The sequence below is a fragment of the Bos indicus x Bos taurus genome, chromosome X (genome assembly GCF_003369695.1).
Source record: "Bos indicus x Bos taurus breed Angus x Brahman F1 hybrid chromosome X, Bos_hybrid_MaternalHap_v2.0, whole genome shotgun sequence".
Taxonomy (NCBI): Eukaryota; Metazoa; Chordata; class Mammalia; order Artiodactyla; family Bovidae; genus Bos; species Bos indicus x Bos taurus.
In genome coordinates, this window is record NC_040105.1 from 1,392,410 (window position 1) to 1,414,136 (window position 21,727).

Below are 21,727 nucleotides of genomic sequence, written 5' to 3' on the forward strand. Positions count from 1 at the left end.
CTAAATGGGAAGGAAATCCAAAAGAACAGGGGATACATGTATTCATTGCTCAGTCACGAAGTCGTGTCTGAGTCTCTGTGACCCCATGGATTGCAGCATGACAGGCTTCCCTGTCCTTCACCATCTCCCAGAGTTTGCTTCAACTCATGTCTGTTGAGTCGGTGATGCCATCCAACCATCTCATCCTCTGTCTCCCTCTTCTGATCTCAATCTTTCCTAGTATCAGGGTCTTTTCCAGTGAGTCGGCTCTTCCCATTAGGTGGCCAAAGTATTAGAGCGTCAGCTTCAGCATCCGTCCTTCCAGTGAATATTCAGGGTTGATTTCCTTTAGGATGGACTGGTTGTATCTCCCTGCAGTCCAAGGGACTCGTATAGCTGATTGACTTTGCTGTACGGTAGAAACTAAACACCAAAAATAAAAATAATTTTTTAACTTAAGAAAACGTAGCGGTGGGCTGACCCAAGAATACGTTGCTAATGGTAGAAACAAAGGTGGGATTTGGTGTCATGTAGACACGGCCTGTGGGTGAGGATGGACATTCAGAACATAGAACAAGGTGAATTAACATACAGCATGGTGATCAAAGCTAATGAGAGAGTAGATTTAAAAATTTCTCATCACCGAAAAGAGAGGGTAGCTGATACGATGGCGGTGTCAGCTAACGTTTGGTGATGACCCTTTGGTGACATGCCAGCCATGGGACTCTCCAGGCAAGAATACTGGAATGGGTTGCCACGCCCTCCTCCAGCGGATCTTTCTGACTCAGGGATCCAACCCACGTCTCCTGAATTGGCAGGTGGATTCCTTACCAGTAGCGCCACCCCTTTATACGTATTTGAGATCTTTGTGTTGCAACCGTAAATTTACACCATGGAGTATGTCAGTTACACCTCTATGAATCTGGGAAAAGGAACTTCCCTGGTCGTCCACTGATTCAGATTCCTCTCTTCCACTGCAGGGAGGCATGGGTTCAATCCCTGAGTGGGGAACTAAGATCCCCCATGTTGCAGGGCACAGCCAAAAAAATAAAGCTAAGGGAAGAAAGAAAAAAAGTCACACATCTTTTCCTCCAGTGGGTCCCTCCAACTCCAGTCTGCCACATGCATGTACAGATTTCTGGGTGGGGCTAGTTAACAACTCTGACAACCTATTGCTGCTTGTCATACCAAATAGTATTTCTGGAAAGCCACTCCTTGGTATCAACAACGGCTCACAAATATTTCTCTGGCTGAGTAGTTTGTAGCAAATGTTGAAAGACGTGCCCTTTTAGAGCAATTTCTCAAGGACATTTTTACCCTCCCCCATGACCTTTTCCTTTTAAGTTCTTGGAATGAGTCATGTACTAATTCATCCAAGAACTATTTTTTGATTGTTTACTGTTCAAGGAACCAGGAGTCTCTGCAAGATGTTTGTAAAAATATAACCATGGCAGCTTGAGACAAGAAAAGAAAATGGTAGGAAAACAAGTTTTGAGAAAACCCTGGTACTGGTTTGTTTTCAAAGCCTTGTATAAGGTGTGCTTAGGTAAGACAGAAAAGAGACAGGGACACAGCGGAGAAGCCACGTGGAGATGGAGGCAGAGACGGGAGGGAGGCGGCCACCAGCCCAGGGACTGACGCCTGGAGCCCCCAGAAGCTGGAAGAGGTGGGAAGGATCCTCCCCTGGAGACTCTGCAGGGTGCTCTGCCCTGGGACCCTTGACCTCAGACGTCTGGTCTCCAGGGCTGGGGGAAGATGGATGTCTGTTGTTTTAAGTCCCCTGGTTTGTGGTCATTTGTTGTAATCAGTCCAGAACTAATACACACACTCTCTGTAAGCTTGTCTAGATCTCAGCTTTTCATCAAGACCATGTCCTTCTCCAGGAGACCTTTTATAGACTTTCCAGGCTTCAGTAGTGGTCAAAGACCAGTCTAGAAAACTCCCAGTATTGCAGATTAAGTGCATGATGTCCCAATCATTTAATCTTTCAATACCCTGAGAGTGGGCATCTATTATTGATCTCATCAAGGCAGCAGTGGGTTTTCCCAGGGGACCAGCGCTCAAAAATCTGCCTTCAACGCAGGAGCCACAGGAGACATGGGTTTGATCCCCAGGTCAGGAAGATCCCTTGCGGGAGGGCATGGCAACCCACTCCAGTACTCTTGCCTGAACAATCCCCATGGACAGAGGAGCCTGGAGGGTCCATGGGGTCACACAGAGTCAGACACGAGTGAAGTGACTTGAGCACGCACCCAAGGCAAGCGAGATCTTAATTCCCTGCCCAGGGATGGGCATCCTGGATGAGAACCAGGAATCCTAGCCAACACACCCGCAAAGGGCCAGGAGGCTAAGAGCTGTTTCTCCCTGAAACGTTGCCCCCAGTGAAAAATGCATTTATCTCGGAGGTAGAAACTGTAAATGCAGGTATAAAAATCTTGTTATTGCAAATACAGCATGGCAAGTGACAGAGTACACAGAGAAATGCTTCGTTTAGTTACGACAGAAGCAAGACAGAGACGCTCAAGGGGAGACAGAGGGGTGGGCGTCCCCCTCCCAGAGAGGAGGAGCCCAGGACCGAGTTAAGGTATTTTTATAAGGCAGTTGTTCCGAGCCTTTGTCTTCCTTCAGGTCGATTACCTGGTTTATTTTCCCACACCTGACCTACCCCGGGACCCTCCCCTGCAGTGGGCACACGCACCCCTCAGGCAAGATGGATTGAGAAGTGAAGGCTTCTGGGAGGAGCAAGACTCATTATGGTCTGGCCCCATAGCCTGACTTTGGACCCCAGCCCCCCAAAGGAGACTTCCTGAGCATGTGTAGTATTTCGCTGGTCCCCAAAGAGGGGCGAACGGACATCCCTTAACCCTTTAGTCACACGGGGTTTCGTCCCTCTGTGCCCTTGCCTTGACTCTTCCCTTGAGATGTTTACAAGGGCCAAACACTGGCGAGTTGCCCCGTTTCTGAGGCCAACTGTACATCCCTCCACTGGAGCCCAGCCTATCTCCGTGTCTCGGGAACTGCACACAGGACACAGGTTTTAAGTTTGCAGCCTGAAGCCCGTGTCTTCCGGCCCCACGAAATGCAAACAGGAGGCTAGTCGTAAATGCCTGACTTGGAGACCATCCACCTCTGACATCACTGTTCCCCATACGTGAAGGCAAGGGTTCACCCAGGTGCAGAAGCAAGGCCCAGAGAAAGGGTGGTCTTTCCCACAAACAGCGCTGAGACCAGTGGACATCCACAGGCAGAAAGACACATGTTGATAGAGACCTCTCGGAACGCTTGTGCTGTGTGTTGATGAGAACTGACTCGTTGGAAAAGACCCTGGTGCTGGGAAAGACTGAAGGCAGGAGGAGAAGGGGCCGACAGAGGATAAGACGGTTGGATGGCATCACCGACTTGATGGACATGAGTTTGAGTAAACTCCGGGAGTTGGTGATGGACAGGGAGGCCTGGTGTGCTGCAGTCCCTGGGGTCGCCAAGAGTCGGACACGACTGAGCGACTGAACAGAATACATATCCCGCTGGAGATACAAACACACGCACAGACACTGGAGGGGAGGGGCCGGCCAAGCCTCCGCAGTCGCCCCTTTGCGACAGCCCGCCTAACCGGTTGGGCCAGTTGTTACCATGGAAATTCTTAAGAAGTAGACTCTTGGGTCCTCAGGGACACTCCTGAACTTTGACCTGATCACAGTAAATCCCTTTGTCCAGAGTTAAAGACCAGACTTACAGGCGCCCTGGACACAAAGACCGAGTTTGTTCAATTCAGCCGTGCCTCAGCTCCGGGCCCCAAGTCCTGGGAGACCCCTCCGAGCTTTCCACACTCCTGGGGCTCAAGGCTGTTTCTTTGCACTTGGGGTCTGCAGGGGAAGCCCCCTTCTCCTGGAGGGGGGGGTCTTTCCCCACTTTCCTGCCAGGCACCAGTCTGCTGAGAAAATGCTTGTTTATTCTCAGAGCCACTTTTACAACAGATCACCACGTTAATGTGTAACATTTAAAAGCTGCGGGAGTTAAAGCCTGTTTTCCCGCAAAGGGTGGTGGGGGTGAAGGTCTGACGCAAAATGAATGTAATTCACAAGGAGTGCGTCAGAAAGTTGTAACAGAGGAAAAGAAGAAAAAGACCCAAAGAAGGTGAAAATGCATAAACTTAAAACAGTGTTCAACAAAGCCAGGTGGAACCTCTAAATTAGAAGCATTCCCGTTTGAATCGTTGGTTTTATAGGTGGCATGACAGTTCGGAGGTTTTCAACCTCATATATATATATATATAAGATGTATAAGCATCTTATAGATGGAAGTGTCTCCCCATCACCACCCCACCCCCACAGTTTGTGACACACCAGTCTGCTCTCTGCATCTAAAACTTTATTGTTTTTACTTCCACACAGATGTGAGATCACATTGTCTTTCTCTGCCTGACTTAGTCCACTTAGCATAACGCCCTCAGGGTTCACCTGTTGTCTGCCCAGTGTCTCAGTCGTGTAGGACTCTTTGCGACCCGTGGACTGTAGCCCAGCAGGCCCCTCCATCCATGGGATTCTCCAGGTAAGAATCCTGGAGTGGGTTGTCATTGCCCTCCTCCAGGGGGTCTTGCCCACCCAGGGACTGAACTCAGCTCTCCCTCATTGCAGGCAGAGACACCAGGGCAGCCCGTTGCTGCAAGTGACAAGATTTCGTTTTTATGGCCAAGTAATATTCCAGTGTGTGTGTGTGTGTGTGTGTGTGTGTGTGTGTCTAGGCTTCACAAGTGGCTCCGTGGTAAAGAACCTGCCTGCCAATGCAGGAGATGTGGGTTTGATCTCCAGGTCGGGAAGATTCCCCTGGTGGAGGAAATGGCAACCCACTGCAGTATCCTTGTCTGGAGAATCCCATGGACAGAGGAGCCTGGAGGGCTGCAGTCCATGGGGTCTCATAGAGTTGGACATGACTGAGCGAGACACACACACATACACACACACACACACACACACACACACACAGGGCTGGCATTGCTGCATCCTAGGGTCGTTCCATTTTTTGGTGGCTGGAGGACCGTCCACCCCGTTGCCCACAGCGGCTGCTGCAGTTCTCCATTCCTGACAGCACACAAGGCTCCCGTTCTCCCCGCCTCCTCGCCCACCCCCGTGCTGTAACTTGGGGAGCAGCGAGGTCAGGTCTCCCCGGGGTCCGCGTCCCGGGAGCATGCGCAGAACGGGAAGGGCCCGCAGCAGGGCTGCAGCCATGGCTTCCAGGCCACGTTCTGGAAGGAGAGCTGCTCAGGCACCGGGTGCACCGACCGGCGGTGCTCCCGGACCGCCCGGCCCACGCGGGCCACCACCTCGCGGTACACGGGCCCGGCGTCGGGGGACAGGGGCCGGGCCTCGGACGGGTCCCCGGACAGGTCGAAGAGCAGGGGAGGGTCGTGGTGGGTCACGCCGGCTCCTGAGCAGGGGCACATGCTGCTGCCGCGGCAGGCCCCTGCGCCCTCGGGGTGGAAGTCGGGCGTGGTGTAATGCACCTTCCAGAGCCTTCCGCCTAGGGGCAAATGGAGTCCGTCCCCCGTCAGCGGCGCGGACACTGCACCTCTCATCGCTCACCTTTCTGTCTTCTTCTGTCATCTGTTAGCTACCTGTATCTCTTCCTCTCTATGGAGCTGTGTCCTCTATATGCAGCTGTGTCTGACTGTGACCCCGTGGACTGCAGCCCGCCAGGCTCCTCTGTCCATGGGATTCTCCAGGCAAGGATACTGGAGTTGGCTGCCATGACTTCCTCCAGGGGATCTTCCTGACCCAGGGATCGAACCCAGATCTCCTGCACCTGAGGCAGATTCTTTACCAGCTGAGCCACCAGGGACGCCCCTCTGTATGTAACTATTTATTATCTACCTATTCATCTATTATCTCTGTGTACATCTATTTTTCTATTTGCCTATCAATTCATCTTTTCCATCTGTTATCTATTTATCTACCACCGTTCTATCCATCCATCCATTCATCCACCTATCCATCTATCCACTTATCAGTCCATGGATTCATCCACCTATCCACCTATATCCACCCATCATCTATGTATCCCTGCATCCATCCCTTATCCATCCCTCTACACATCCATCCATCATCCATCAACCCATCCATCCATCCATTCATCATCTATATATCGATTCATCCATCCACTATCCACCCACCCACCCACCTATCTATCTACCCATTCATCCATCAGTCGGTCTATCCATCCACCCACCCACCATCCATCCACCCACCGATCCATCCATCCATCCATCATCTACATATCCATTCATCTATCCACCCATCTATCCATCCACCCATCCACCTGTTCATCTACTAATCTGTCCATTCACTCATCCATCTACCCATCCACACATCCATCCATCATCCATCCACCCATCAATCTATCCATGCATCCATCATCTATGTATTCATCCATCCACCCATCAACCATCAACCAACCCACTCATCTATCCACCCATTCATCCATCAGTCTATCTATCCATCCATTCATCCACCCACCCATCCATCATCTATCCATCCACCCACCCATCCATCATTTATCCATCCATCATCTATCCATCACCCACCCATCATCTATCCATCCACCCATTCATCCATCATCTATCCATCACCCATCTATCATCTATCCATCCACCCATTCATCCATCAGTCTATCTATCCATCCATCCATTCATCATCCATCAACCCATCCATCATCTATCCATCACCCATCCATCATCTATCCATTACCCATCTATCATCTATCCATCACCCATCCATCATCTATCCATCCCTCATCTATCCATCATCCATCCATCATCTATCCATCCACCCATTCATCCATCAGTCTATCTATCCATCCATCCATTCATCATCCACCCACCCATCCATCATCTATCCATCACCCATCCATCATCTATGCATCCATCATCTATCCATCACCCATCCATCATCTATCCATCCACCCACCCATCCATCATCTATCCATCACCCATCCATCATCTATCCATGACCCATCTATCATCTATCCATCACCCATCCATCATCTATCCATCACCCATCCATCATTTATCCATCCATCATCCATCCATCATCTATCCATCCACCCATTCATCCATCATCTATCCATCACCCATCCATCATCTATCCATCCACCCATTCATCCATCAGTCTGTCTATCCATCCATCCATTCATCATCCACCCACCCATCCATCATCTATCCATGACCCATCTATCATCTATCCATCATCCATCCATCATCCATCCACCCAGCCATCCACCCGGGCACCCACACATCCTCTGGGTTCCATTTCTCTGGAGGACCCTGACTAAGACGCAGCACCCGCCGAGTCGTGGGGAGGCGTGAACTCACTGTCCTTCTCGTGCCAGCGGGCGGCGTGGAGATACTGCCCACAGTAATGAAACAGGAACTCATGTGCCGAGCGCTCAGCATCTCCCCGCAGCAGGGGCAGCAGGCTCCGGCCGTCGATGACCCTGATTCAGGGAAGAGACCACAGGAGGGACTGAGACTGAGGCTGTGTGGGCTGCACTGTGGACCTGGGACCTTGGAAACCCCAAGGCTGCCAGGACCCCAGATAACACACAGTGGATCAGACACGCCCCGTCTCCCCGAGGCTGTCTAGACTGCATGTAGCATGTCATAAATAGAAAACACACAGACACACCCAGACACAACAACACACACCACGCTGACCGCAGATATTAACACCAAGTCTTCTTAAATTCCAGCTGGGCTGCCCGTGCCCCTAGGCTGAAGTCTAGGGCAGCAGAGACCTTTTATTTATATTTTTCATTTTATGTCTACAGTTTTGAATTCTTACTTTCTATTACAGTATAGTTGATGACCAACGGTATGATAGTTTTACGTATATGGCAAAGTGAATCAGTGATTCGTAAAACAGGTATGTATTCTTTTTCAAATGCTTTTCCTATTTAGGTGATCACAGAGCACTGAGCAGAGTTCCCTGTGCAGTACCGAAAGGCCTTGTTGCTATCTATTTTATATATAGTAGGTGAGGTTAACATCTACAATCAGCAAGACTTTGAGTAAAGCAGATCACCCTGGGCTTAAAGGGGTGAGCCTGGTCAAATCAGTTGAAGGCTGTCAACAAATCTGAGTTTTGCTGGAGCAGAGAAAACTCTCCCTCAACACAATGATACAGAAATACTCCTGAACTTGTGGCTTTTGGCCTTCCCAACATCAAATTTCAATTTGCCAGTCTCTACCACTGCGTGAGCCAATTCCTTATGATAAATGTCTTATTTTGACCCCACAGACTCTAGCCTGCCAGGCTCCTCTGTCCATGGGATTTTCCAGGCAAGAATATTGGGGTGAGTCGCCATGTCCTCCTCCAGGGGATCGTCCCAACCCAGGGGCTGAACCTGCGTCTCCTGCATTGCAGGCAGGCGCGCCTTACCATCCGAGCCACGAGCGGAGCCCTTATTGCTTACACACACACACACACACACACACACACACACACCTGCAGGTGTACTGTTGGCTCTCTCTCTCCAGAGAAACCTGCTGAACTAAAAATACTACTAAACTTAAAAATTAATAAGATGGCTTTTTTTTTTTTTTGGCAGTAAGAACTAGGGGATAAAGTACCTTATATTATTATCCATCATACACAAGTATTTATTGGTAACCTTTTTTCCAGGCTTTTTTTTGGGGGGCGGGGGTTGTGACAGGTAGAATCCTCATTCCCCAAGCAGGGATCGAACCCATGGCCCCTGTGAGTGGAAACGTGGATTCCTAACCACTGGAGCTCTAGGGAAGTCCCTTATTGGTTATCCTAAACAAAGTAAAATCCAATCTTGTATGAAAATATTTACTTCTATTTTTTCTCATGTATGAGAGGGACTTTTTGGGTGTGTATTGAGGTACATAATCATTTTTAAATCATATTTTCAAGGGACTTCCCTGGTGGTGCAGCAAGGTTAAGACTCTGAACTTTCAGTTCATGGAGGACACAGGTTCAATCCCTGGTCAGGGAACCAGTCCACATGCTGTGTGGCACAGCCTAAAAATAAATAAAATAAACTTAAAATTTTTTTTTCAATTTTCATAGCTGCACGAACATGTGGGCAAGATTGCATTTCAGAAGATTAATAGGAGATGTCGCATTCTGACGACTGGATCTCCAGATTGTGATGCCAAAATGTAAAATCTTGCCAAAAAAAACCCCAAAACAAGTCACTGGACCCAACAGTTCGTTTAGCCTTGTTTTCCTGGGTGTGGTCATTTCACATCAGCCTGTCCCCTACATGGGAGACTGTTTTAAACGTTCTCCTATTGTGGAATGTATTCCCCAAAAACTTGGACGAGGGCAGGGGGCTCTCCCAGGACGCAGGGAGGAGTGTACCTGTCCTGGGGCACCTGGCCGCCCGCCAGGTGGACCACGGTGGGGAAGACGTCCATCAGGCTGGTGGGCTCGTGGATCACGTGACCGGCCGGCAGGACCCCGGGCCAGCGAAATATCCCTGGGACCCGGATCCCGCCTTCCCAGCCGGCCATGCCTTTGCCACCTGGAAGGGAACGACACCGTTGCCTTCTCAGGAGACGCACCAGCCTGGAGACACACCCGATGGACCTGTGCGTGTCTGTATCCAGCGTGTGCGCTCACTCGCTCAGTGGTGTCCGACTCTTGGCCACCCCATCACTATAGCCCACGGGCGCTAGCGGTAAAGCACCCACCTCCCAATGCAGGGGATGTACGAGATGTTGGTTTGATCCCTGGGTCGGGAAGATCCCCTGGAGGAGGGCAAGGCGACCCACTCCAGTATCCTTGCCTAGAGCATCCCATGGACAGAGGAGCCTGCCGGGCTACAGTCCGTGGGGTCGCAAAGAGTCAGACACGACTGAGTGACTGGCCACGCACACATGGACTGTAGCCCACAAGCTCCTCTGGCCATGGGATTCTCCAGGCGAGAATACTGGAGTGGGCTGCCATTTCCATCTCCAGAATAATTCAGATGGACCGTATCAAATTTTATTTTATTCATTTTATTAAAAAACTTTTTTTTGGCCATGCTGAAAGGCATGTGGGATCTTGACCAGGGATCGAACCCATGCCCCCTGCAATGGAAGTGCAGAGTCTTAAACCAGTGGACCATCAGGGAAGTCCCTCATGTCAGGTATTTAAAAGGACCAGTGTACAGAGATTTTCCCCTGGAACCCCAGTGCCCACGGGCCTTACCTCTGTATATTCCATTCCACCCGCCCAGCTGGACATGTCCATCTCTTGCCTGCAAGTGTCCCCCGTGATCAGAGGTGAAGTACGTGAGAGTCATGTTTTTCAGGCCGTGTTCTTCAACGGCGTTCAGAATCTCCCCTTTAGGAAAGACACAGCATTTCAGGGCGACGTAAATGAAACAGCATCTGAGGGTTCAACACGATGTCTCCTTTCTGAGGGTTTCCCAGGTGGCTCAGTGGTAAAAGAACCCACCCGTCTGCCAACGCAGGCAACACAGGTTTGATCCCTGGGTCGGGAAGATCCCCTGGAGGAGGGCATGGTAACCCACTCCAGTGTTCTTGCCTGGAGAAGCCCATGGACAGAGGAACCTGGCAGACTGCAGTCCACAGGAAGCAAAGAGTCGGACACGACTGAGCGACTAACACTTAATTTTTAAGCTCTTTATTGAATGTACTACAATACGGTTTCTGTTTTATGTTTGGTTTTTTGGCCACGAGGCACGTGGGATCTCAGCTCCCCGACCAGGGATCGAACCCACACCCCCTGCATTGGAAGGTGAAGTGGTAACCACCGGCCCACCTGGGAAGTCCCTTCGTGACAGCATTCAATCACAGACTTTAGAAGGATGTCTTTGTGCAAAAATAGACAAAAGAAATCGGAAAGGCAGAAGGAATCTGTGGATGATGGGGGAGAATCTTCCTCTTCATCTCTGATTCTTTACTGAAGGCTGGCTCCGGGGAGGTCACCCACCTGTGACCCCGCCATCAAGGGAAGGCCGGGAACAGATGAAGCCTGGCCGGGGGCTGACTCACCCACAAGCCAGTCCATCTCCTCAACGTTGTCGCCGTACAAGCCATGCCGACTCTTCCCAAGGAACCTTTCTGTGGTCACCAGGGGGATATGGACATGCAGCAGAGATACAAAGAGCAGGAATGGACCCTGCTTATTTCTGAAAGAAGAAAAAACATCCTTTGGCTACAAGAGCATCTCTATGATCCAGGACTTCAAAGTAGAGACTGAAGGCTCGTGGGCATCAACTAGTTAACATCTTCTGTTTGTTGGGGCTTTTAGCATCTGTAAATCAACTGAAGAAGTCTGCATCAGATACTATGCTCTACGTACTTCAGACAGGAGCTGGAGCAGAGGACAGGGGTAGGGGTCTGTCCCAGGAACGCCCCGTAGGGTCGTGTCAGCTGCATTTCTGGATCAGCACACACAGCCCCCTTACTCTTTTAAGTTGCTGTGCAGTACTCTAGACACCCCAAGTGGCTGAGTGGTAAAGAATCCAGCTGCCAGTGCAAGAGACCCGGGTTCATATCCCTGGATTGGGAAGATCCCCTGGACGAGGGCATGGCAACCCACTCCAGTATGCCTGCCTGGAGAATCCCCATGGACGGAGGAGCCTGGCGGGCTACAGTCCATGGGGGTCGCCAAGAGTCGGACTCAACTGAGCAACTGAGCATGCACACAGAGAACATTTATATTAACAAAAACAAAACAGAGCCCAAAACAAGAAAGAAGAGACTGGAGTTTTGGAAACCAATCCGTGTGTAACTGTTGAAGTCTTCAAACCCACCTGCTCATTTCAACCCACTCCAGTCTTCTTGCCTGGAGAATCCCATGGACAGAGGAGCCTGGTGGGCTACCGTCCACGGGGTCACAAAGAGTCGGACACGACTGAGCGACTAAGACACACACACACACACACACACACACGCATCTGTCTATTCATAGAGCTGGCAGATTCCCACCGGTGGTAAACAGACTCAGATGCACCCAGAACTCACCTCCGATTTCCAAGGGGACGGCGCCATTACCTTGCAATAAAGGAAACAGCTTCCTTGAGCACGAGGCTCGCAGCTCTTTCCAAAACCATGGGCTGCTCAGTGACTTCGTGGTTTCTCATCAGGATGCAGTTCCAGCGGCGGACGAAGCCAAAGCTGGCGTACCAGGACGTGAAAAACAGCAGGACCAGGGTGGCCACACTCAAGACCAGTTTCCAGGAAATGGAGATCAGCCTGCAGGCTTTGCCGGCCACGATGGTCAACACGCCCAGGGCCATGATCTGGGTGTAAAGCCACAGCCTGGCCCTCAAGCCCGAGTCCAGTGAAGGGGGCCTGTCTGGGTGGCAGTCATTGACCAGCGTGAAGGGCATGCCGTAGAAATAGTCAAAGCCGTGGTGCAGAGGGTGGTGGCAGTGGTCATTGCGTGAGGCACAGTTTACACCTTGATGCCATTTTCCTGAAGATAGAAGCAAGAACTTTAAAAAAAAAAAGAAAGAAAGAAACATAAAAAACAGCATAGGTCTAAGGGATTCTGGCTGAAATTACTTTCTGAGGGTAATTTGGAGGTTCATCACGACTCAGTGGTCGTGACTTTGAGCAAACTCCCGGAGACGGTGAAGGACAGGGAAGCCTGGCGTGCTGCAGTCCATGGGGTCGCAGAGAGTCAGACACGACTGAGCGACTGAACAACAACACCCAAAAAGCAGTAGGGGCTTCCGAGGTGTCTCAATGGTAAAGAATATGCCTGCCACTGCAGGAGAGACAAGAGATGAGGGTTTAAACCTTGGGTTTGGGAAATCTCCTGAATAGGAAAAGGCAACTCACTCCAGTATTCTTTCCTGGAGAATCCCATGGATAGAGGAGCCTGGCAGTTGCCAAAAATTCCATGTGGAGAAGTGACACTTATTCCCTTGTTCCCTTGGTCTCCCCACGACTCACAGGCTATCTTCAGAACCTATCAGACTCCGTCCTGGATCCCAACCCAGGAATCTGCCGTTTTACATTTAAGGAAACAAAAACAGCAGGCTGCAGTGAGGATGGTGGAGAATAAAACCATACAGAAGGATCCAGCCTCCAAAGCTTCCCACCATCTCATGTGTTAACACTGAGTTTTGAGATGAGGTGTGGCCATTTAAACCAATATAATGTCTAGAAGATTCTGACCAGTGCCGTGAGGAAAAGATGGATTCCTCCAGCAAAGAGGCTAATGGAGAAAGATTGTAAAGTTACCAGGACTCCCTGAGAAAACCGTAATTGTAAAAGGCTGATGTACTCCAATGTTCACTGCAGCACGATTTACAAGAGCCAAGACATAGAAACAACCTAACTGTCCACTGACAGATGAATGGACACAGATGTGGTACATATATACAACAGAATATTACTCAGCGATAAAGAAAAGAACGAATTTGAGTGACTGGTAGTGAGGGTGGATTAACCTAGAACCTGCTGTACAGAGTGCAGTAAGTCAGAAAGAGACAAACAAGTATCCTATGTTAACGCGTATGCATGGAATTTAGAAAGACGGAACAGATGATATTCGCTGGGCAGGAATAAAGAGGGCGTGGAGAAAGGACTTGTGGACACAGCAGGGTAAGGAGATGGAGGGATGAACTGAGAGAGCAGCACGGACATCTGTACTCGACCATGTGTGAACAGACGGCTAGTGGAAAGCTGCTGCAGAGCACAGGGGGCTCAGCCAGGGCTCTGTGATGACCTGGGGGTGGGGTTGGGGGTGAGGTGAGCAAGAGGCCCAAGAGGGAGCATTCTTCATGGCTGACTGACTTCACTGTAAAGCAGAGACCAAGACAACATTGTAAAACAACTAACCTCAAAAAAGAAAAAAAGAAGTCTAGAAAAAAAAGAAAATAAGGATGAATATTATTAAAAGAAAATTACTGGGTTAAAAAAAAAAGACTCTTCAATTCCAACATGATGAACCATTCAAGAGACATGAGAGCAAGCAGGAACTAAACCTGGGTTCTGATATTTCAACATTTTCTAGGAACATGCTGCTGCTAAGTCGCTTCAGTCGTGTCCCACTCTGTGCGACCCCATAGACGGCAGCCCACCAGGCTCCCCCGTCCCTGGGATGCTCCAGGCAAGAACACGGGAGTGGGTTGCCCTTTCCTTCTCCAATGCATGAAAGTGAAAAGTGGAAGTGAAGCCGCTCAGTCGTGCCTGACCCTCAGCGACCCCATGGACGGCAGCCTTCCAGGCTCCTCCGTCCATGGGATTCTCCAGGCAAGAGTACTGGAGCGGGGTGCCATTGCCTTCTAGGAACATAGGGTCTTGCAATCCCTGACCTTCACCATCACGGAAAAAAAGCAGAAAAATAACACGCGTCAGCACATACCGATGAGGCCCGTGGTGTACCCTTGCCCCTGAAGGATCCTCGCAAATGTGGTTTCATTCTGTGGGAGTCCCCCCGAACCCGCGTTCCACTGCAGGGCCCGGTAGCGATCCGTGGCGTCCATGCCTGCGGAGTGGAGCAGAGCCGAGAGGAAATGTTGGTTTCCGGTACACAGCCGGAAGTACCGTACTTCCGTTAACTACCGTACTTCCGGGAAGGACCCTACTTCCGTTAACTACCGTACTTCCGGGAAGGACCCTACTTCCGTTAACTACCGTACTTCCGGGAAGGACCCTACTTCCGTTAACTACCGTACTTCCGGGAAGGACCCTACTTCCGTTAACTACCGTACTTCCGGGAAGGACCCTACTTCCGTTAACTACCGTACTTCCGGGAAGGACCCTACTTCCGTTAACTACCGTACTTCCGGGAAGGACCCTACTTCCGTTAACTACCGTACTTCTGGTAAGTACGCCAAGGGTCTCCGCTGGGGACTGAGGTTCTCCACCACGGATGACCCTGTGAGGAACCATCTGAAACTGCAACGTGACCTCGAGACTGACTCAAAGATTCTGGACAAAGAACATGGAATACAGTCAGTTACCTTGAAGACTTTGAGCTTTCTGAGTTCTCAGTAATTACAGAGCTTTCTTGGTGGCTCAGATGGTAAAGAAACTGCCTGCAATGGAGGAGACGGGGGTTCTATCCCTGGGTTGGGAAGATCCCCTGGAGAAGGAAATGGCAACCAACTCCAGTATTCCTGGCAGGAGAATCCCATGGACAGAGGAGCCTGGCAGGCCACAGCCCATGGGGTCGCAAAGACTCTGGAGACGACTGAGCAACTTGGCAGCACCAAAGCACAATATTTACATAATTCCAGGAAAGTGAATTTGCAGATTGTATTTTAACCATCTATCAACTATTGACACCTGATTTCTTTTTCTTTTTTGGCTATTTTCAGGATCTTAGTTCCCAAACCAGGGATCGAACCCATGCTCCCTGCACTGGAAGCTCAGAGTCTCAATCACGTGACCACCAGGGAAGTCCCACTACCTGATTCTTTTTTTTTTTTTTTAAATATATATTTATTTATTTGTCTGTGCAGGATCTGAGTAGTGTCAAGTAGGATCTAGTTCCTTGACCGGGGATTGAACCCATGCTCCCTGCATTGGAGGAAGAGTCCCAACCACTGGGCTGCCAGGGAAGTCCCATCACCTGATTTTTTTTTTTTTTTTAAGATATATATATATCTTTGGCTGTGCAGGGTCTTAGTTATGGCATGTGGAATCTGGTTCCCTGACCAAGGATTGAACCTATGACCCGTGCAGTGGAAGAGCATGGAGTGTCAACCACTGGGCCACCAGGGAAGTCCTACCACCTAATTCTTTTTGTTTGTATTTTGTGTTAGCCTTTTTTTTAAATTTGTATCAAAGTCCCCTTGTCTTTTTATACAGCAGTTCATGGGGTTCTCACTGGGAAATATACTGAAGTGGTTTGCCTCCTCACCGATGCAATGGACATGAACTTGGGCTAACTCCGGGAGATGACCACCACCCCATTTTTTAGGACAGTCAATGGGCGGACGAGGCCAGCCGTTTCCCCAGCCGCCCTGAAAACACCCACCTGATCTGAAGGCATGTCTCCCTGTGAGGAAGGCGGCCCTGCTTGGGGTGCACAGCGGGGCGGCCGCCAGGTGCTGGGTGAGCCTCACGCCTTCCTCCGCAAGTTGGTCGATGTTCGGCGTCCTGGGCAAAGCACACAAAGGTCACCGTTAGGATGGGTCGAGCGAGCTGAGTCAGGTCCCCATGCTGAAAGGTATATGGATGAGTTCTCTATTTGAGGAATTTCCTTTGCTTTACACGTGATTGCATTTTGCCCCCTGCAAGACCTCCCTGGTGGCTCGGATGGTAAAGCAACCTGCCTGCAGTTTGGTATAACCGGGTTCAATCCCTGCATAGGGAAGATCCCCTGGGGGAGGAAATGGCAACCCACTCCAGTATTCTTGCCTGGGAAATCCCATGGACAGAGGAGCCTGGAGGGCTACAGTCCATGAGGTCACAGTCGGACACAACTGAACGACTAACACACACAGACATCTGCAGAGGCAGTTCCTACACCTTCTGTTCAGAGGTGGCGGCTGATGGTATCATTCACACGCACTCCAAAAAAGGTTTCCGTGCATACTCAGTTGTGTCTGACGCTTGGAGACCCCATGGACTGCAGCAGCATCTCCTGGAGCTTGCTCAAAGTCATGTCCATCGAGTCAGTGATGCCATCCAACCATCTCATCCTCTGTCACCCCCTTCTCCTCCTGCCCATAGTCTTTCTCAGCATCAGGGTGTCTTCCAGTGAGTTGGCAGTTTGCATCAGGTGGCCAAAGTACTGGAGCTTCCGAATCACTTGCCTGATCTTAGGAATTCTTCTCACCTTACTAGTCTCAGATTTCCCTCTAACTCTCCTTCTTTCCCTCCGAAGTCCCTTGTGCTCTCTTCTTCCCCTCAGAAAGGTTGATAACTCACTTTTGCTCCAAAAATAACTTTTGCTGTGGAAATTTGATGCCTTAAGGAATTTCCTAATTTCTGCGGGCAGATTTGAAGTCTGCTTCATTCATCCAAACACGCACACACGCCCCGAGAACTGCCTCCCCGCTCCCCCTATCCCCAGCTGGTACCTTAGTGTGTCGTTTCCATAGCAACCGAGATCCCCAATGCCCAGATCGTCCGCCATTATCAGCAGAATATTTGGTTTAGACGTATTTGCTGATTTTAATTCGCAGGTCTTCAGAAGCAAACACATGATGAGCAACAGATTTAAAGAGTCCCTAAAGAGAAGAAAGAAAAAAGCCAAAAACGAAATAAACGTCTCCTTTGGAATGAAAAAGTCAGCATTTCAAACCAGGTTGCGGAGAAGGTGCGGGCATTTCCATTCCACTGCACGTGTGCTCCATCCATAGGTCCAGTCCGCCTCTCGGCAACCCCACTGGCAGGAGCCCACCAGGCTCCTCTGTCCATAGGATTCTCCAGGCAAGAGTAACTAGAATGCATTGTCATTTCCTTCTGCAGGGGATCTCCCCCACCCAGAGACTGAACCGGTGTTAGCTACACTGGCAGAGCGATTCTTTACCACTGAGCCTCCTGGGAAGCTCTTCCTTTATATGAGGATTTAACAAAGAAAGGCCTGCAGCCCTTGTATATTTTTATCCCAAAGGCTTGACCAATCCGTTCCACGTGCCGCACAAAACTTGAACGCACTACTTTTTGCTTTTGAAAGTCGTGATCCACCCAAATTCAGTTTCTTTCACTGAATTCACCCAGGGCCCCCACCTTGCACTACTTTGTAATTAATTCTCGCTGCACCCCGGGCACGCCTTTCCCTGGGCCTCGGAGCTGCCTTCCGCCCAGGGTCGGGAGGCCCAGGGTGAGGGGAACCCAAGGTGAGGGGGGCCCAGGCTCCGCTAGGAGGGAAACGGGGCCAGGTCGGATCAGAAGGGGACTTACGTTTTTAAAGGATCAATAGGGGATTAAACGGAGAAGGCAATGGCACCCCACTCCAGTACTCTTGCCTGGAAAATCCCATGGATGGAGGAGCCTGGTGGGCTGCAGTCCATGGGGTCGCTAAGAGTCGGACACGACTCAGCGACTTCACTTTCACTTTTCACTTTTCATGCATTGGAGAAGGAAATGGCAACCCACTCCAGTGTTCTTGCCTGGAGAATCCCAGGGACGGGGGAGCCTGGTGGGCTGCCGTCTATGGGGTCGCACTCGGACACGACTGAAGCGATTTAGCAGCAGCAGCAGCAGGGGATTTAAGTACCCTAGACAGCACAGCTGTTTTGATCAAATGATCACTGCTCGGATTTGAAAAGCCCGCGGTCAGCGAGCGTTGGGGGCGTACTCCGCGTGCGCGCGCGCCACCGAGGTTTGGGCGGTCCTGGGTGGTGGACCTACTCAGGCTCTCCCCGCCCCCCAAAACCCAGAGGCACTCGGGGGCTAGACGCTCCAGCGGATCCCCGAGTCCCCAACAGGGCCCCGGTGCCATCCACGTTCTCCGATCGCGTCCCGGTGGACGTTTCCCGATCGCGTCCGGATGCGCCAAGCAGTCCGGAGACCGGGGGCTGCGTCTCCGCGGTGCTCGGGGTTGGGGACCTCCTGGGGGATAAAAGTCCCCTAGACAGTACAACTGTTTTGATCAATCTCTGCTCCGATTTGCAAGGCGCGCCGCCAGCGAGTGCCGGGCGCCGCCCCGGCGTGTGGGCGTCTACACTGCCTAAGGGAGGTTTGGGCGGTCCTGGGGGTGGACCTACCGAGGCTCTCCCCGCCTCCCAAGCCCTGCGGCCCTAGGGGCTAGAAGCTCCAGCGGAACCCAGAGTCCCCAGCAGGGCCCCTCGGTGCCAACAGCATCCCCCTGTTGGGCCCCGATGCGCCAAGCAGTCCGGAAACTGGAGGCGGCGTTTCTGCCTCCAGAAAGTGGGGTTAACCTTGGAGGAATTTGTTGTGGTGAAAAGGAAAACAGAGGAATGAGTTTTTCTTTCCCTTTCCTGAGAATAAAGAATAGAAAGTGAACAGTGAGCAGGCCTGATCATTCCTAGTTTTGTATTTTTTTTTTTTTTTTCCACTTTAACTGCTCGGAACTCTGCGTGTCTGTAACTAAAGTTTGTTTTTTCTGCCCCCTAACTCTGCAGGAGCCACAATTCACTTTTTTTCTCCCTTGGACTCTATGCTAAATGTACCCCCTACCTAGTGTTCACGCTTGCAACACCCTTCCCCTTGAAGTTACGTATCAGAAAGAAGCCCTCAGAGCTACCAAACTGCCAGACTCGGTTTTGGGTTACTGACGACAGTGTAAGACTGTTTTTAAACAGTGCAAGAGGAAGAAATCAAGATTCTATCACCTCTTTTGGGGGCTTGCCTGGTGGCTCAGAAGGTAAAGAATCTGCCTGCCCTTTGGAGACCTGGGTTCGATCCCTGAGTCGGGAAGATCCCCTGGAGAAGGAAATGACAACCCAGTCCAGTTTTCTTGAGTGGAGAATCCCATGGACAGAGGAGCCTGGCGGGCTACAGTCTCGCCAAGAGTCCAGAAGGTAAGGCAGACCGATTGCATCCTAGTGGGTTTCAGGCACACGGCCACGCTTGTGGGGTGTGTGGGGAGGTGGCCAGTGTGCAGAACAGGGGTGTGTCTTAATTTGGGGATGGAGGGCGCGCGGCGAGAGAGGGCTGGAAGAAGGCTCCGGGGCGTGGGCTTTTCCAAGAGGGAGCCTGGGAGGGTCGCGCCCTAGTGAGTGGCTGGTGTGGACGCGGAGGCGCTAGGGGACCGGGACCTCTGGGGCGCGACAGGAAGTCTTTGGAGGGCGGGGGAGGGGCTGCACCACCTCTACCGGGGCGTGGCCTGCCTGCCTCCCCTTCCTCCCCGCCTCCTACCCCCACTCCCGGTCCCTTTCCTTCCGCTCCCTCTCGTCCCCCGCAGTCCCCCGACGCCCCCAACCCAGCTCTCTCGTCCCGCCGGCGTCTAGGAAGGCGAACAGGCCTCCAGCTGCGTTTTGGAGACTCCGAGGCTCAAGCGCAGGCCGGCCTTTGGCTGGGGCGGGGGGGGGGGGGGGGGCGGTCCACGCTCACCCTAGACGCCCCTCCCCAGTCTATTCCCCTGTTTCCACGCCCCCAGCCCCAGGATCGGGGAAGGACCGGGGCCCAGGGTCCCGCGCACCTGGCGGCGTGCGCCGCGCGTCTCCTCTGCGCTGTGGGCGCCATGGCGGAGCGGGGCACGGAGCGGGGGACCTTGCCCCGTGCGCGGGACCTTGCCCCGTGCGCTCTGTGTCCCGCCCACCGAGCGGCGAGACCTGGGGGGTGGGTTCCCCCTCCTGCTCGAATCCTCTTAAAGTCCTAGGGCCTCAGGGGGAACTGAGCTTCTAAACAGGTTTTCCTGGGTGGCTTTCTTGGTGGCGGGCATTCCCATGAGACAGGGGCCAAAGTGGGGGTGCAGCAGAACGGCCAGGCTTCCCTGTCCTTCACCAGCTCCCGGAGTTTGCTCAAACTCATATCCATCCAGCCCTGTCATCCTCTGTCACCCACCTCTCCTCCCGCCTTCAGTCTTTCCCAGCACCAGGGTCTTTCCCAGTGAGTCAGCTCTTCGCATCATGTGGCCAGAGTATTGGAGCTTCAGCTTCAGCATCACTCCTTCCAATGGGTATTCAGGGTTGATTTCCTTTAGGATGGACTGGTTGGATCTCCTTGCTGTCCACAGGACTCTGAAGAGTCTTCTGTTATTGGACTAGAGTTGATGTACAATCTTGTGTAGGTTTTCACAGGTTATCTGTTTAATATATGTGTGCTAAATTGCTTTGATTGTGTCCGACACTGCGACCCTGTGGACTGTATAGCCCGCCAGGCTCCTGTGTCCATGGGGTTCTCCAGGCAGCAATACTGGATGGAGTAGCTTGCCACTTCCTTCTCCAGGGAATCTTCCCCACCCAGGGACTGAACGTGCATCTCTTATGTCTCCTGCATCGGCAGGCAGGTTATTCACCACCACTGACACACAGAAAGCCATTTAACAACAGTTCCTCCGAATGTGCGTATTAATTCCAAAAACTTAGATCTAGATTCTTTTGGCCTTTCAAAATATACTATTATATCTGAATAGCAAAAAAGAAAAAGAAAGCCATGTAATACATCGTAGTCTGTATGTGTCCATTCCAATCTCCCAGTATGTCCTGTCCACCCCTTACCCGCTGGTAAGCATAAGTTTGTTCTCTACACCTGTGACTCTGTTTCTGTGTGTGGGTGTGTGAGTTCATCGCTCAGTCGTGTCCGACTCTTTTCGACCCCGTGGACTGTAGCCCACCAGGCTCCTCTGTCTGTGGGATTCTCCAGGCAAGAATCCTGGAGTGGGTTGCCATTTCCTCCTCCAGGGGGTCTTCCTGACCCAGGCATCAGACCCAGGTTTCTGTTGAGTAGATAAGTTCATTTGTATATTTTAGCGTTGGAGTCTTAGACTTTATTGGAGAGTCATTACTTCCCAGTATTGTGTTGGGTTTTTGCCACACATCAACATGAGTCAGCAGTAGGTATACATATATCCCCTTCGTCTTGAACTTCCCTCCCTATCCTACCCCCAGAGCGCTAGAGCTTTGGCTTCCTAACGTCGTACAGCAAATTCCAACTGGCTCTCTACCTTACAAAGGATAGGACATATGTCTCAAGGCTACCCTATCCGTCTGTCCCACCCCGTCCTTCCCCCGCTGTGTCTGCAATTATGTCTTTTATGTCTCATCTCCTTTGCAGCTCTGCAGTTAGGATCATCAGGACCACCTTTCTAGATTCCACGTACGTGCATTCAGTTCAGTCACTCAGTCGTGTTCGAGTCTTTATGACCCTGTGGACAGCAGCACGCCAGGCCTCCTTGTCCAT

The 21,727-nt window shown here is 51.3% G+C and overlaps 2 protein-coding genes across 6 annotated transcripts in view; one reads left to right on the forward strand and one right to left on the reverse strand.

Moving 5' to 3' along the window:
- Positions 1-256: 256 nt before the first annotated feature.
- LOC113887500 (arylsulfatase D-like) lies at positions 257-20,131 on the reverse strand. 2 transcript variants are annotated; one of them, XM_027534641.1, is made up of 10 exons: positions 20,025-20,131; positions 16,996-17,145; positions 15,948-16,069; positions 14,328-14,450; positions 12,005-12,428; positions 11,000-11,136; positions 10,191-10,325; positions 9,357-9,519; positions 7,343-7,464; positions 257-402 (listed from the first exon to the last, which is right to left on the reverse strand). In XM_027534641.1, the coding sequence occupies exons 1-10, from the start codon at positions 20,066-20,068 to the stop codon at positions 272-274; spliced, it is 1,551 nt and encodes a 516-aa protein (XP_027390442.1). In that variant the 5' UTR covers positions 20,069-20,131; the 3' UTR covers positions 257-271. The 2 variants fall into 2 exon arrangements, with proteins under 2 accessions (XP_027390442.1, XP_027390441.1); XM_027534640.1 differs by lacking the exon at positions 257-402 and adding an exon at positions 4,887-5,496.
- ARSH (arylsulfatase family member H) overlaps positions 19,311-21,727 on the forward strand; it is a 52,936-nt gene continuing 50,519 nt past the window's right edge. For all 4 annotated transcript variants that reach the window (XM_027534644.1, XM_027534645.1, XM_027534643.1 and 1 more), the window contains exon 1: positions 19,311-19,404. The gene's annotated coding sequence lies outside the window, so the exon portion shown is untranslated. The remainder of the gene's footprint in view (positions 19,405-21,727) is intronic.